This window comes from Pseudophryne corroboree, chromosome 6, assembly GCF_028390025.1.
Source record: "Pseudophryne corroboree isolate aPseCor3 chromosome 6, aPseCor3.hap2, whole genome shotgun sequence".
Classification (NCBI taxonomy): domain Eukaryota; kingdom Metazoa; phylum Chordata; class Amphibia; order Anura; family Myobatrachidae; genus Pseudophryne; species Pseudophryne corroboree.
In genome coordinates, this window is record NC_086449.1 from 638,281,414 (window position 1) to 638,295,054 (window position 13,641).

At 48.4% G+C, this 13,641-nt stretch overlaps 1 protein-coding gene across 3 annotated transcripts in view; it reads left to right on the forward strand.

The window, feature by feature from the left end:
• ZCCHC10 (zinc finger CCHC-type containing 10) overlaps positions 1-13,641 on the forward strand; it is a 71,337-nt gene that overhangs the window by 11,638 nt on the left and 46,058 nt on the right. For all 3 annotated transcript variants that reach the window (XM_063928156.1, XM_063928154.1, XM_063928155.1), the window contains exon 2: positions 5,745-5,906. In XM_063928156.1, the coding sequence (XP_063784226.1) occupies positions 5,745-5,906 (162 nt within the window). The remainder of the gene's footprint in view (positions 1-5,744; positions 5,907-13,641) is intronic.

Consider the following 13,641-nt stretch of genomic DNA (forward strand, 5'->3'; position numbering starts at 1 on the left):
AGCGAACTCACCTGCGTGCAGAGTGGATTGGGCTTCTTAGGCTACTGGACACCATTAGCTCCAGAGGGACCAAACACAGGCCCAGCCTCGGAGCTCGGTCCCGGAGCCGCGCCGCCGGCCCCCTTACAGAGCCAGAAGCAAGAAAAGGTCCGGAAAAATCGGCGGCAGAAGACATCAGTCTTCAACAAGGTAGCGCACAGCACTGCAGCTGTGCGCCATTGTTACTCAGCACACTTCACACTCCGGTCACTGAGGGTGCAGGGCGCTGGGGGGGCGCCCTGAGCAGCAATGTAAAACACCTTGGCTGGCATAAATACACCACATATAACCCCCAGGGCTATATGGGTGTATTTTAACCCCTGCCAGATTCCACGGAAAAACGGGAGAAAAGGCCGCCGAGAAGGGGGCGGAGCCTATCTCCTCAGCACACTGGCGCCATTTTCTCTCACAGCTCCGTTGGAGGGAAGCTCCCTGGCTCTCCCCTGCAGTTACTACACTACAGAAAGGGGTTAAAAAAGAGAGGGGGGCACTAATTGGGCGCAGTATAACAATACAGCAGCTATAAGGGGAAAAACACTTATATAAGGTTATCCCTGTATATATATATATATATATAGCGCTCTGGTGTGTGCTGGCATACTCTCCCTCTGTCTCCCCAAAGGGCTAGTGGGGTCCTGTCCTCTATCAGAGCATTCCCTGTGTGTGTGCTGTGTGTTGGTACGTTGTGTCGACATGTATGAGGAGGAAAATGAGGTGGAGGCGGAGCAATTGCCTGTAACAGAGATGTCACCCCCTAGGGAGTCGACACCTGAGTGGATGAGCTTGTGGAAGGAATTATGTGACAGTGTCAGCTCTTTACAAAAGATTGATGACATGAGACGGCCGGCGACTCAGTCTGTGCCTGTCCAGGTGTCTCAAAAGCCATCTGGGGCTCTAAAACGCCCGTTACCGCAGATGCCAGATACAGACGCCGACACGGATACTGACTCCAGTGTCGACGATTAAGAGACGAATGTGACTTCCAGTAGGGCCACACGTTACATGATTGAGGCTATGGAAAATGTCTTTACACATTTCTGATAATACCAGTACCACTAAAAAGGGTATTATGTTGGGTGAGAAAAAACTGCCTGTAGTTTTTCCTGCATCTGAGGAATTAAATGAAGTGTGTGATGATGCGTGGGTTTCCTCCGATAAAAAAGTTATTGGCATCATACCCCTTCCCGCCAGAGGATAGGGCACGTTGGGAAACACCCTTTAGGGTGAATAAAGCGCTCACACGCTTGTCTAAACAGGTGGCACTACCGTCCCCGGATACGGCCGCCCTTAAGGAACCTACTGACAGAAAGCAGTAAAATATCCTAAAATGTATATACGCTCACACGGGTGTGATACTGCGACCAGCAATCGCCTCAGCCTGGATGTGCAGTGCTGGGGTGGCTTGGTCGGATTCCCTGACTGACAATATTGATACCCTAGATACGGACAGTATATTACTAACTATAGAGCATTTAAAAGATGCATTTCTATATATGCGTGATGCACAGAGGGATATTTGCCGACTGGCATCAAGAGTAAGTGCGCTGTCCATTTCTGCCAGAAGAAGGTTATGGACAAGACAGTGGTCAGGTGATGCTGATCCCAAAAGGCATATGGAAGTATCGCCTTATAAAAGGGAAGAGTTATTTGGGGTAGGTCTAACAGACCTGGTGGCCACGGCAACGGCTGGAAAATCCAAATTTTTACCCCAGGTAGCTTCTCAACCTAAGAAGACGCCGTATTATCAGGCGCAGTCCTTTCGGCCCCATAAAGCGGGCAAAAGGCGCCTCATTTCTGCCCCGTGGCAGAGGGAGAGGAAAAAGGCTACAGCAAACAGCCAATTCCCACAAAAGCCCTCTCCCGCCTCCGCAAAGTCCTCAGCATGACGCTGGGGCTTTACAAGCGGTCTCAGGCACGGTGGGGGCCCGTCTCAAGAAATTCGAGACGTCTTCCCCTCGCCGTTTCATAAAGTCTGCTTTACCGACGTCTCCCTCAGACAGGGAGACAGTATTGCAAGCCATTCACAGGCTGTATTCCCAGCAGGTGATAATCAAGGTACCCCTCCTGCAACAGGGAAAGGGGTACTGTTCCACACTATTGGTGGTACCGAAGCCGGACGGCTCGGTGAGACCAATTTTAAATCTAAAATCCTTGAACACTTACATACAAAGGTTCAAATTCAAGATGGAGTCACTCAGAGCAGTGATTGCAAACCTGGAAGACGGGGACTATATGGTCTCTCTGGACATCAAAGATGCTTACCTACATGTCCCAATTTACCCTTCTCCAAGGGTACCTCAGGTTTGTGGTACAGAACTGTCACTATCAGTTTCAGACGCTGCCGTTTGGATTGTCCACGGCACCACGGGTCTTTACCAAGGTAATGGCCGAAATGATGATACTCCTTCGAAAGAAGGGAGTTTTTAGTTATCCCTTACTTGGACGATCTCCTGATGAGGGCAAGATCCAGGGAACAGTTGGAAGTCGGGGTAGCACTATCTCAGATAGTGCTGCGGTAGCACGGTTGGATTCTCAATATTCCAAAATCGCAGCTGATCCTGACGACACGCCTTCTATTCCTAGGGATGATCCTGGACACAGTCCAGAAAAAGGTGTTCTCTCCCGGAGGAGAAAGCCAGGGAGTTATCCGAACTAGTCAGAAACCTCCTAAAACCAGGCCAAGTGTCAGTGCATCAGTGCACAAGGGTCCTGGGAAAAATGGTGGCTTCCTACGAAGCAAGTCCATTCGGCAGATTCCACGCAAGAACTTTCCAGTGGGACCTGCTGGACAAATGGTCCGGATCGCATCTTCAGATGCATCAGCGGATAACCCTGTCACCAAAGACAAGGGTGTCTCTCCTGTGGTGGTTGCAGAGTGCTCATCTTTTAGAGGGCCGCAGATTCGGCATTCAGGACTGGGTCCTGGTGACCACGGATGCCAGCCTGCGAGGCTGGAGAGCAGTCACACAGGGAAGAAATTTCCAGGGCTTGTGGTCAAGCCTGGAGACATCACTTCACATAAATATTTTGGAGCTAAGGGTCATTTACAATGCCCTAAGCCAAGCAAGACCTCTGCTTCAAGGTCAGCCGGTGCTGATTCAGTCGGACAACATCACGGCAGTCGCCCACGTAAACAGACAGGGCGGCACAAGAAGCAGGAGGGCAATGGCAAAAGCTGCAAGGATTTTTCGCTGGGCGGAAAATCGTGTGATAGCACTGTCAGCAGTGTTCATTCCGGGAGTGGACAACTGGGAAGCAGACTTCCTCAGCAGGCACGACCTCCACCCGGGAGAGTGGGGACTTCACCCAGAAGTCTTCCACATGATTGTAAACCATTGGGAAAAACCAAAGGTGGACATGATGGCGTCCCGCCTAAACAAAAAATTGGACAGGTATTGCGCCAGGTCAAGGGACCCTCAGGCAATAGCTGTGGACGCTCTGGTAACACCGTGGGTGTACCAGTCAGTGTATGTGTTCCCTCCTCTTCCTCTCATACCAAAAGTACTGAGAATTATAAGACGGAGGGGAGTAAGAACTATACTCGTGACTCCGGATTGGCCAAGACGGACTTGGTACCCGGAACTTCAAGAGATGCTCACGGAGGACCCGTGGCCTCTACCTCTAAGAAGGGACCTGCTCCAGCAAGGACCCTGTCTATTCCAAGACTTACCGCGGCTGCATTTGACGGCAGGGCGGTTAAACGCCGGATCCTGAAGGAAAAAGGCATTCCGGATGAAGTCATCCCTACCCTGATCAAGCCAGGAAGGATGTAACCGCAAAGCATTATCACCGCATTTGGCGAAAATATGTTGCGGGGTGCGAGGCCAGTAAGGCCCCGATGGAGGAATTTTCAACTAGGTCGATTCCTGCATTTCCTGTAAACAGGAGTGTCTATGGGCCTAAAATTGGGGTCCATTAAGGTTCAAATTTCGGCCCTGTCAATTTTCTTCCAGAAAGAACTAGCTTCAGTTCCTGAAGTTCAGACGTTTGTAAAAGGGGTACTGCATATACAGCCTCCTTTTGTGCCTCCAGTGGCACCTTGGGATCTCAATGTAGTTTTGGGGTTCCTAAAGTCACATTGGTTTGAACCACTTGAATCTGTGGAGTTAAAATATCTCACATGGAAAGTGGTCATGTTGTTGGCCCTGGCCTCGGCCAGGCGCGTGTCAGAATTGGCGGGCTTTATCCTGTAAAAGCCCTTATCTGATCTTCCATTCAGACAGGGCGGAATTGAGGACTCGTCCTCAATTTCTCCCTAAGGTGGTTTCAGCGTTTCACTTGAACCAGCCTATTGTGGTGCCTGCGGCTACTAGGGACTTGGAGGACTCCAAGTTGCTGGACATAGTCAGGGCCCTGAAAATATATGTTTCCAGGACGGCTGGAGTCAGAAAATCTGACTCGCTGTTTATCCTGTATGCACCCAACAAGCTAAGTGCTCCTGCTTCTAAGCAGACTATTGCTCGTTGGATTTGTAGTACAATTCAGCTTGCTCATTCTGTGGCAGGCCTGCCACAGCCAAAATCTGTAAAAGCCCATTCCACAAGGAAGGTGGGCTCATCTTGGGCGGCTGCCCGAGGGGTCTCGGCTTTACAACTTTGCCGAGCAGCTACTTGGTCAGGGGCAAACACGTTTGCTAAATTCTACAAATTTGATACCCTGGCTGAGGAGGACCTGGAGTTCTCTCATTCGGTGCTGCAGAGTCATCCGCACTCTCCCGCCCGTTTGGGAGCTTTGGTATAATCCCCATGGTCCTTACGGAGTTCCCAGCATCCACTAGGACGTCAGAGAAAATAAGAATTTACTTACCGATAATTCTATTTCTCGTAGTCCGTAGTGGATGCTGGGCGCCCATCCCAAGTGCGGATTGTCTGCAATACTTGTACATAGTTATTGTTACAAAAATCGGGTTATTATTGTTGTGAGCCATCTTTTCAGAGGCTCCTCTCTTATCATGCTGTTAACTGGGTTCAGATCACAGGTTGTACGGTGTGATTGGTGTGGCTGGTATGAGTCTTACCCGGGATTCAAAATCCTTCCTTATTGTGTACGCTCGTCCGGGCACAGTATCCTAACTGAGGCTTGGAGGAGGGTCATAGGGGGAGGAGCCAGTGCACACCAGGTAGTCCTAAAGCTTTTACTTTTGTGCCCAGTCTCCTGCGGAGCCGCTATTCCCCATGGTCCTTACGGAGTTCCCAGCATCCACTACGGACTACGAGAAATAGAATTATCGGTAAGTAAATTCTTATTTTTTTTTACTGGCAACCAAATTGGATAACCTGTAAAAAAACAAACGGGTGAAACATACGGAAATATTGCGAAAAACGTCCGTTCTTTTTGAGCCTGATGTTTCTTCTCAGGTAATTGGATACCCCCTTATGTGTACTTTTCTTTTTTTCCCCTCCAAAATATACACATACATTCTTATGTGGGATTAACATGTTGACATATTGCTAGAAATAAAAAAAACCCTACCGTCTCATCTTGTACTTGCTACTCTCAACTACCTAGTAAAGATTTTGTCACCCAGTAATACGTATATCTTTAAGAGCTAGCTAGTTCTGGATACCCATTTTATCTTGTAGTTGTGATTTCTTTACACTGACTTTAAAAATGTTAAAGATAAATAAGAGTAAATCCTACTTAAATCCTGTTAGCATGTTTGAGTTAATCCAATATACTGTACCTTTGTCTGTTTCTATTTCCAGTGAAGCCAATAAGCAGAATGTACGTTGTCAGAAGTGCCTAGAGCTTGGCCACTGGAGCTATGAATGTACCGGGAAAAGAAAATATCTGTACAGACCCTCTAGAACATCTGAACTAAAGAGAGAATTAAAAGAAAAAGAAGCAAGATTGCTTTTAGGGCAAAGGTAAATCTACACCTTAGTGATGTACGGCATCTTGTGTGATCTCCCAGATGGAGTGCTCACAGTCCGTTTTCTAGGGCTTTGTCAAGGCAAAAGCAGTCTACACAGAAACAAAACTGAAATTACTGCACACTCTAATTTATCATAGTAAGAGGTACTGCCATGCTGAGACTTGTAGTGCCATGCAGGAAAAATAAAATAAAGGTGCATACTCTAAGAACAATGATAGTAAAAGCAACGGTATCCGGACTCAAGGTCGACACCAAAAAGGTCCACACCAAGTGGTCATGTCGACATGAGTTTTTCACATTTTTTTGAACTTTTTCATACTTTACTATCCACGTGGACTATGATTGGGGCCGGTAACCTGTGCCGAGCGCAGTGGAAGTGGAGCGAGGCACCTTGCTCGAAGCATGGTGAGCGAACACGGTGCACTAATTGGGGTTCACGGTCACTCTACGAAGATAACGACACCAAAAAAACATAAAAAACTCATGTCGACCTTTTGTCCATGTCGACCTTTTGTCCATGTTGACATAAGGTGTCGACCAATTTGTGTCGACCTGGAGTCCCAGACCCAAAAGCAACTGTGATAAATTCTACAATTAATATGGAGTATATATTAATATATTTGGCCAAACGTGAGACCTTCCCCAAGTGAACCCCATCAGATGGATTCCTAACATTGCTACTTCTAACAGATTACATCCTTTAGCAAGGACTGTAAAGGCCCGTATTCACGGGCAGATCTAGGGAGAGATGTATGCTGAGCGAACCGCTCAGCATACATCTCTCCCCCTGCTCAGCACAGCGTGATGTGTGCTGAGCGTGCGGGGGGAGCGGGGGGCGCCCATTTCACCCAGCGGGTAAAGTGAGCGACCTGCTAGATTGGCCTGCATGCTGGCCAATCTAGCATCAGCGATAGCGATGCGCAGGGCTGGGCATCGCTATCGCTGTGAGGGGTACACACGGAGAGATCACTGCTTAAAAGAAAGATTGCTTAGATTTTAAGCAGCGATCGCTCCGTGAGTACCCCCTTAATAGTGCCACTAACTTGTGCTAATTAAAATGACCTAAGGGCAGATAGGCAGAGGGATGTCTACCTTCAGGTGTACTTATATACATAAATAGGTAAGAACGGGAGTTGCGTCCTTTCTGTTACTTAGTGCTTATGTATGCGTCTGCATTTTATTTTTCCTGCATGATTATTAAAGTGTAATTATCACATAGGCAAAATGTTTAATTATAATTTCTCTATCGTCCTAGTGGATGCTGGGGTTCCTGAAAGGACCATGGGGAATAGCGGCTCCGCAGGAGACAGGGCACAAAAGTAAAGCTTTCCGATCAGGTGGTGTGCACTGGCTCCTCCCCCTATGACCCTCCTCCAAGCCAGTTAGATTTTTGTGCCCGGCCGAGAAGGGTGCAATCTAGGTGGCTCTCCTAAAGAGCTGCTTAGAGAAAGTTTAGCTTAGGTTTTTTATTTTACAGTGAGTCCTGCTGGCAACAGGATCACTGCAACGAGGGACTTAGGGGAGAAGAAGTGAACTCACCTGCGTGCAGGATGGATTGGCTTCTTGGCTACTGGACATCAGCTCCAGAGGGACGATCACAGGTACAGCCTGGATGGTCACCGGAGCCTCGCCGCCGGCCCCCTTGCAGATGCTGAAACATGAAGAGGTCCAGAATCGGCGGCAGAAGACTCCTCAGTCTTCTAAAGGTAGCGCACAGCACTGCAGCTGTGCGCCATTTTCCTCTCAGCACACTTCACACGGCAGTCACTGAGGGTGCAGGGCGCTGGGAGGGGAGCGCCCTGGGAGGCAAATGAAAACCTATTTGGCTAAAAAAATACCTCACATATAGCCTCCGGGGCTATATGGAGATATTTAACCCCTGCCAGAATACACTAAAGAGCGGGAGACGAGCCCGCCGGAAAAGGGGCGGGGCCTATCTCCTCAGCACACAGCGCCATTTTCCTTACACAGCTCCGCTGGTCAGGACGGCTCCCAGGTCTCTCCCCTGCACTGCACTACAGAAACAGGGTAAAACAAGAGAGGGGGGGCAAAATAGTGGCAAAAATTATATTATAAAAGCAGCTATACAGGGAGCACTTATTATAAGGCTATCCCTGTCATATATAGCGCTTTTGGTGTGTGCTGGCAAACTCTCCCTCTGTCTCCCCAAAGGGCTAGTGGGGTCCTGTCTTCGTTAAGAGCATTCCCTGTGTGTCTGCTGTGTGTCGGTACGTGTGTGTCGACATGTATGAGGACGATATTGGTGTGGAGGCGGAGCAATTGCCAAATATGGGGATGTCACCTCCTAGGGGGTCGACACCAGAATGGATGCCTTTATTTATGGAATTACGGGATAGTGTCAACACGCTAAAGCAGTCGTTTGTCGACATGAGACGGCCGGACAATCAGTTAGTGCCTGTCCTAGCGCCTCAAACACCGTCAGGGGCTGTAAAACGCCCTTTGCCTCAGTCGGTCGACACAGACCCAGACACAGGCACTGATTCCAGTGGCGACGGTGACGAATCAACCGTATTTTCCAGTAGGGCCACACGTTATATGATTTTGGCAATGAAGGAGGCGTTACATTTAGCTGATACTACTGGTACCACTAAACAGGGTATTATGTGGGGTGTGAAAAAACTACCTATAGTTTTTCCTGAATCAGAAGAACTAAATGATGCCCCCGATAAAAAGATGCTAATTTCAAAGAAGTTATTAGCTTTATACCCTTTCCCGTCAGAGGTTAGGGCGCGCTGGGAAACACCTCCTAGGGTGGATAAGGCGCTCACACGCTTATCTAAACAAGTGGCGTTACCCTCTCCTGAGACGGCCGCACTTAAAGATCCAACAGATAGGAGGATGGAAAATATCCAAAAAAGTATATACACACATACAGGTGTTATACTACGACCAGCTATAGCGTCAGCCTGGATGTGCAGTGCTGGAGTAGTTTGGTCAGAGTCCCTGATTGAAAATATTGATACCCTGGATAGGGACAATGTTTTACTGTCTTTAGAGCAAATAAAGGATGCATTTCTTTGTATGCGTGATGCACAGAGGGATATCTGCACACTGGCATCACGGGTAAGTGCTATGTCCATTTCGGCCAGAAGAAGTTTATGGACGCGACAGTGGTCAGGCGATGCGGACTCAAAACGGCATATGGAAGTTTTGCCGTATAAAGGGGAGGAGTTATTTGGAGTCGGTCTATCAGATTTGGTGGCCACGGCTACAGCCGGGAAATCCACCTTTTTACCTCAAGCTACTCCCCAACAGAAAAAGACACCGACTTTTCAACCGCAGTCCTTTCGTTCCTTTAAAAACAAGAGAGCAAAGGGATATTCATATCTGCCACGAGGCAGAGGAAGGGGGAAGAGACACCAACAGGCAGCTCCTTCCCAGGAACAGAAGCCCTCCCCCGCTTCTACAAAAGCCTCAGCATGACGCTGGGGCTTCTCAAGCGGACTCGGGGGCGGTGGGCGGTCGTCTCAAGCATTTCAGCGCGCAGTGGGCTCACTCGCAGGTAGATCCCTGGATCCTGCAGATAATATCTCAGGGGTACAGGTTGGAACTAGAGACAGATCCGCCTCGCCGTTTCCTGAAGTCTGCTTTACCAACGTCCCCCTCCGAAAGGGAGACGGTTTTGGAAGCCATTCACAAGCTGTACTCTCAGCAGGTGATAGTCAAGGTACCTCTTCTACAACAGGGAAAGGGGTATTATTCCACTCTATTTGTGGTACCGAAGCCGGACGGCTCGGTAAGACCTATTCTAAATCTGAAGTCCTTGAACCTGTACATAAAGAAGTTCAAGTTCAAAATGGAGTCACTCAGAGCAGTGATAGCGAACCTGGAAGAAGGGGACTTTATGGTGTCCTTGGACATCAAGGATGCGTACCTCCACGTTCCAATTTACCCCTCACACCAGGGGTACCTCAGGTTCGTTGTACAAAACTGTCACTATCAGTTTCAGACGCTGCCGTTCGGATTGTCCACGGCACCTCGGGTCTTTACAAAGGTAATGGCCGAGATGATGATTCTTCTTCGAAGAAAAGGCGTATTAATTATCCCATACTTGGACGATCTCCTAATAAGGGCAAGGTCCAGAGAACAGCTAGAGAGGGGATTAGCACTGTCTCAAGAAGTGCTAAAACAACACGGCTGGATTCTGAATATTCCAAAATCCCAGTTAATGCCGACAACTCGTCTGCTGTTCCTAGGGATGATTCTGGACACGGTTCAGAAAAAGGTTTTTCTCCCGGAGGAAAAAGCCAAGGAGTTGTCCGAGCTTGTCAGGAACCTCCTAAAACCAGGAAAGGTGTCTGTACATCAATGCACAAGAGTCCTGGGAAAAATGGTGGCTTCTTACGAAGCAATTCCATTCGGCAGATTCCATGCACGAATTTTCCAGAGGGATCTGTTAGACAAATGGTCAGGGTCGCATCTTCAGATGCACCAGCGGATAACCCTGTCTCCAAGGACAAGGGTATCTCTTCTGTGGTGGTTGCAGAGTGCTCATCTATTGGAGGGCCGCAGATTCGGCATACAGGATTGGATCCTGGTGACCACGGACGCCAGCCTGAGAGGCTGGGGAGCAGTCACACAAGGAAGAAACTTCCAGGGAGTGTGGACGAGCCTGGAAACGTCTCTTCACATAAACATTCTGGAACTAAGAGCAATCTACAATGCTCTAAGCCAGGCAGAACCTCTGCTTCAAGGAAAACCGGTGTTGATCCAGTCGGACAACATCACGGCAGTTGCCCATGTGAACAGACAGGGCGGCACAAGAAGCAGGAGTGCAATGGCAGAAGCTGCAAGGATTCTTCGCTGGGCAGAGAATCATGTGATAGCACTGTCAGCAGTGTTCATCCCGGGAGTGGACAACTGGGAAGCAGACTTCCTCAGCAGACACGACCTTCACCCGGGAGAGTGGGGACTTCATCCGGAAGTCTTCCACATGCTGGTAACCCGTTGGGAAAGACCAATGGTGGACATGATGGCGTCTCGCCTCAACAAAAAACTGGACAGGTATTGCGCCAGGTCAAGAGATCCGCAGGCAATAGCTGTGGACGCGCTGGTAACGCCTTGGGTGTACCAGTCGGTGTATGTGTTTCCTCCTCTGCCTCTCATACCAAAAGTATTGAGAATTATACGGCAAAGAGGCGTAAGAACGATACTAGTGGTTCCGGATTGGCCAAGAAGGACTTGGTACCCGGAACTTCAAGAGATGATCACGGAAGATCCGTGGCCTCTACCTCTAAGGAGGGACTTGCTTCAGCAGGGTCCCTGTCTGTTTCAAGACTTACCGCGGCTGCGTTTGACGGCATGGCGGTTGAACGCCGGATCCTAAAGGAAAAAGGCATGCCGGAAGAAGTCATTCCTACTTTGATTAAAGCAAGGAAGGAAGTAACCGTGCAACACTATCACCGCATTTGGCGAAGATATGTTGCGTGGTGCGAGGATCGGAGTGCTCCGACGGAGGAATTTCAACTGGGTCGATTCCTACATTTCCTGCAATCAGGATTGTCTATGGGTCTCAAATTGGGATCTATTAAGGTTCAAATTTCGGCCCTGTCGATTTTCTTTCAAAAAGAATTGGCTTCAGTTCCTGAAGTCCAGACTTTTGTTAAGGGAGTGCTGCATATACAGCCTCCTGTGGTGCCTCCAGTGGCACCGTGGGATCTCAATGTGGTTTTGGAATTTCTAAAATCTCATTGGTTTGAACCACTAAAAAAGGTGGATTTAAAATATCTCCCATGGAAAGTGACCATGTTACTAGCCCTGGCTTCGGCCAGGAGAGTGTCAGAACTGGCAGCTTTATCTTACAAAAGCCCATATCTGATTTTCCATTCGGACAGGGCAGAACTGCGGACTCGTCCGCATTTTCTCCCTAAGGTGGTGTCAGCATTTCATCTGAACCAGCCTATTGTAGTGCCTGCGGCTACAAGTGACTTGGAGGACTCCAAGTTACTGGACGTTGTCAGAGCATTAAAAATATATATTGCAAGGACAGCTGGAGTCAGAAAATCTGACTCGTTGTTTATATTGTATGCACCCAACAAGATGGGTGCTCCTGCGTCTAAGCAGACGATTGCTCGTTGGATCTGTAGCACAATCCAACTTGCACATTCTGTGGCAGGCCTGCCACAGCCTAAATCTGTAAAGGCCCACTCCACAAGGAAGGTGGGCTCATCTTGGGCGGCTGCCCGAGGGGTCTCGGCATTACAACTTTGCCGAGCAGCTACGTGGTCAGGGGAGAACACGTTTGTAAAATTTTACAAATTTGATACTCTGGCTAAGGAGGACCTGGAGTTCTCTCATTCGGTGCTGCAGAGTCATCCGCACTCTCCCGCCCGTTTGGGAGCTTTGGTATAATCCCCATGGTCCTTTCAGGAACCCCAGCATCCACTAGGACGATAGAGAAAATAAGAATTTACTTACCGATAATTCTATTTCTCGGAGTCCGTAGTGGATGCTGGGCGCCCATCCCAAGTGCGGATTATCTGCAATAATTGTACATAGTTATTGTTAACTAATTCGGGTTATTGTTAAGAAGCCATCTTTCAGAGGCTCCTCTGTTATCATACTGTTAACTGGGTTTGATCACAAGTTGTACGGTGTGATTGGTGTGGCTGGTATGAGTCTTACCCGGGATTCAAAATTCCTCCCTTATTGTGTACGCTCGTCCGGGCACAGTACCTAACTGGCTTGGAGGAGGGTCATAGGGGGAGGAGCCAGTGCACACCACCTGATCGGAAAGCTTTACTTTTGTGCCCTGTCTCCTGCGGAGCCGCTATTCCCCATGGTCCTTTCAGGAACCCCAGCATCCACTACGGACTCCGAGAAATAGAATTATCGGTAAGTAAATTCTTATTTTACAAAAGTGGAAAGGTGCAGTAAGTCTGCAGTGTCAGATGGGTTATATGGGCTATACAGATGTGACTAATGTGATAAAAACATTTAAACCCGCAAAAGTGGCATGTTATTAAGGTGGCACCGATGTCTTCTCACCAGCGCTAAAGTATTGTAAGGCTGGAATGTGCATCATACATTTTCAGACATACCTGCAAACTCTTAAAAATATGTGCAGTCTTCTCTTACGTGGGCAAATCCAAGTACCTGGATGTGGGTTTGCACCTTGTATTTCACTTGGAAGAGAGTGGGAGGAGTGAAGTTTCTTTACTCCCCCTGTCACCTGGCTCCATAGCAGTGCAAGCTAATATGGGCGAGATTGTTTAAACGAGCCGACACCAACGACGAACAAGCGCAGGTCCGCGCATCGTTGGTGCCTACACACTGAAAGATATGAACGATATCTCGTTCATTAATGAATGTGAGGCCTATTAATGGTGTGAGGGAAATTTGGAAATATTGATGGTAACAAAGTTCTAGCTTTTCGACTGTACTTCTGGCATCTCTAGCATTCAAATACCTTCTTTTAAAGTATGGATTTTAAGTTATCATGCTAAGCAACATCACTGAATACTACGTATTAATCCCTTTGAGCGGTGTCCTTTTTGTTTGATATTTATATTCCAAGTGATAAGATTGAGGACAAATGATCACCATTTGAGCACTATGGCTCAAGGTGCATACACACTTGCCCTTCCTGAGCGACGTCGCTCATTTTCTTGGCAAGTGTGTATGCCGCCGGCGACCAGCGATGCACGGCCCCACGGGACGTTAACGACCCTGCTGTCGGCCATGCAGGCAGCTCAATTTGGACTGTT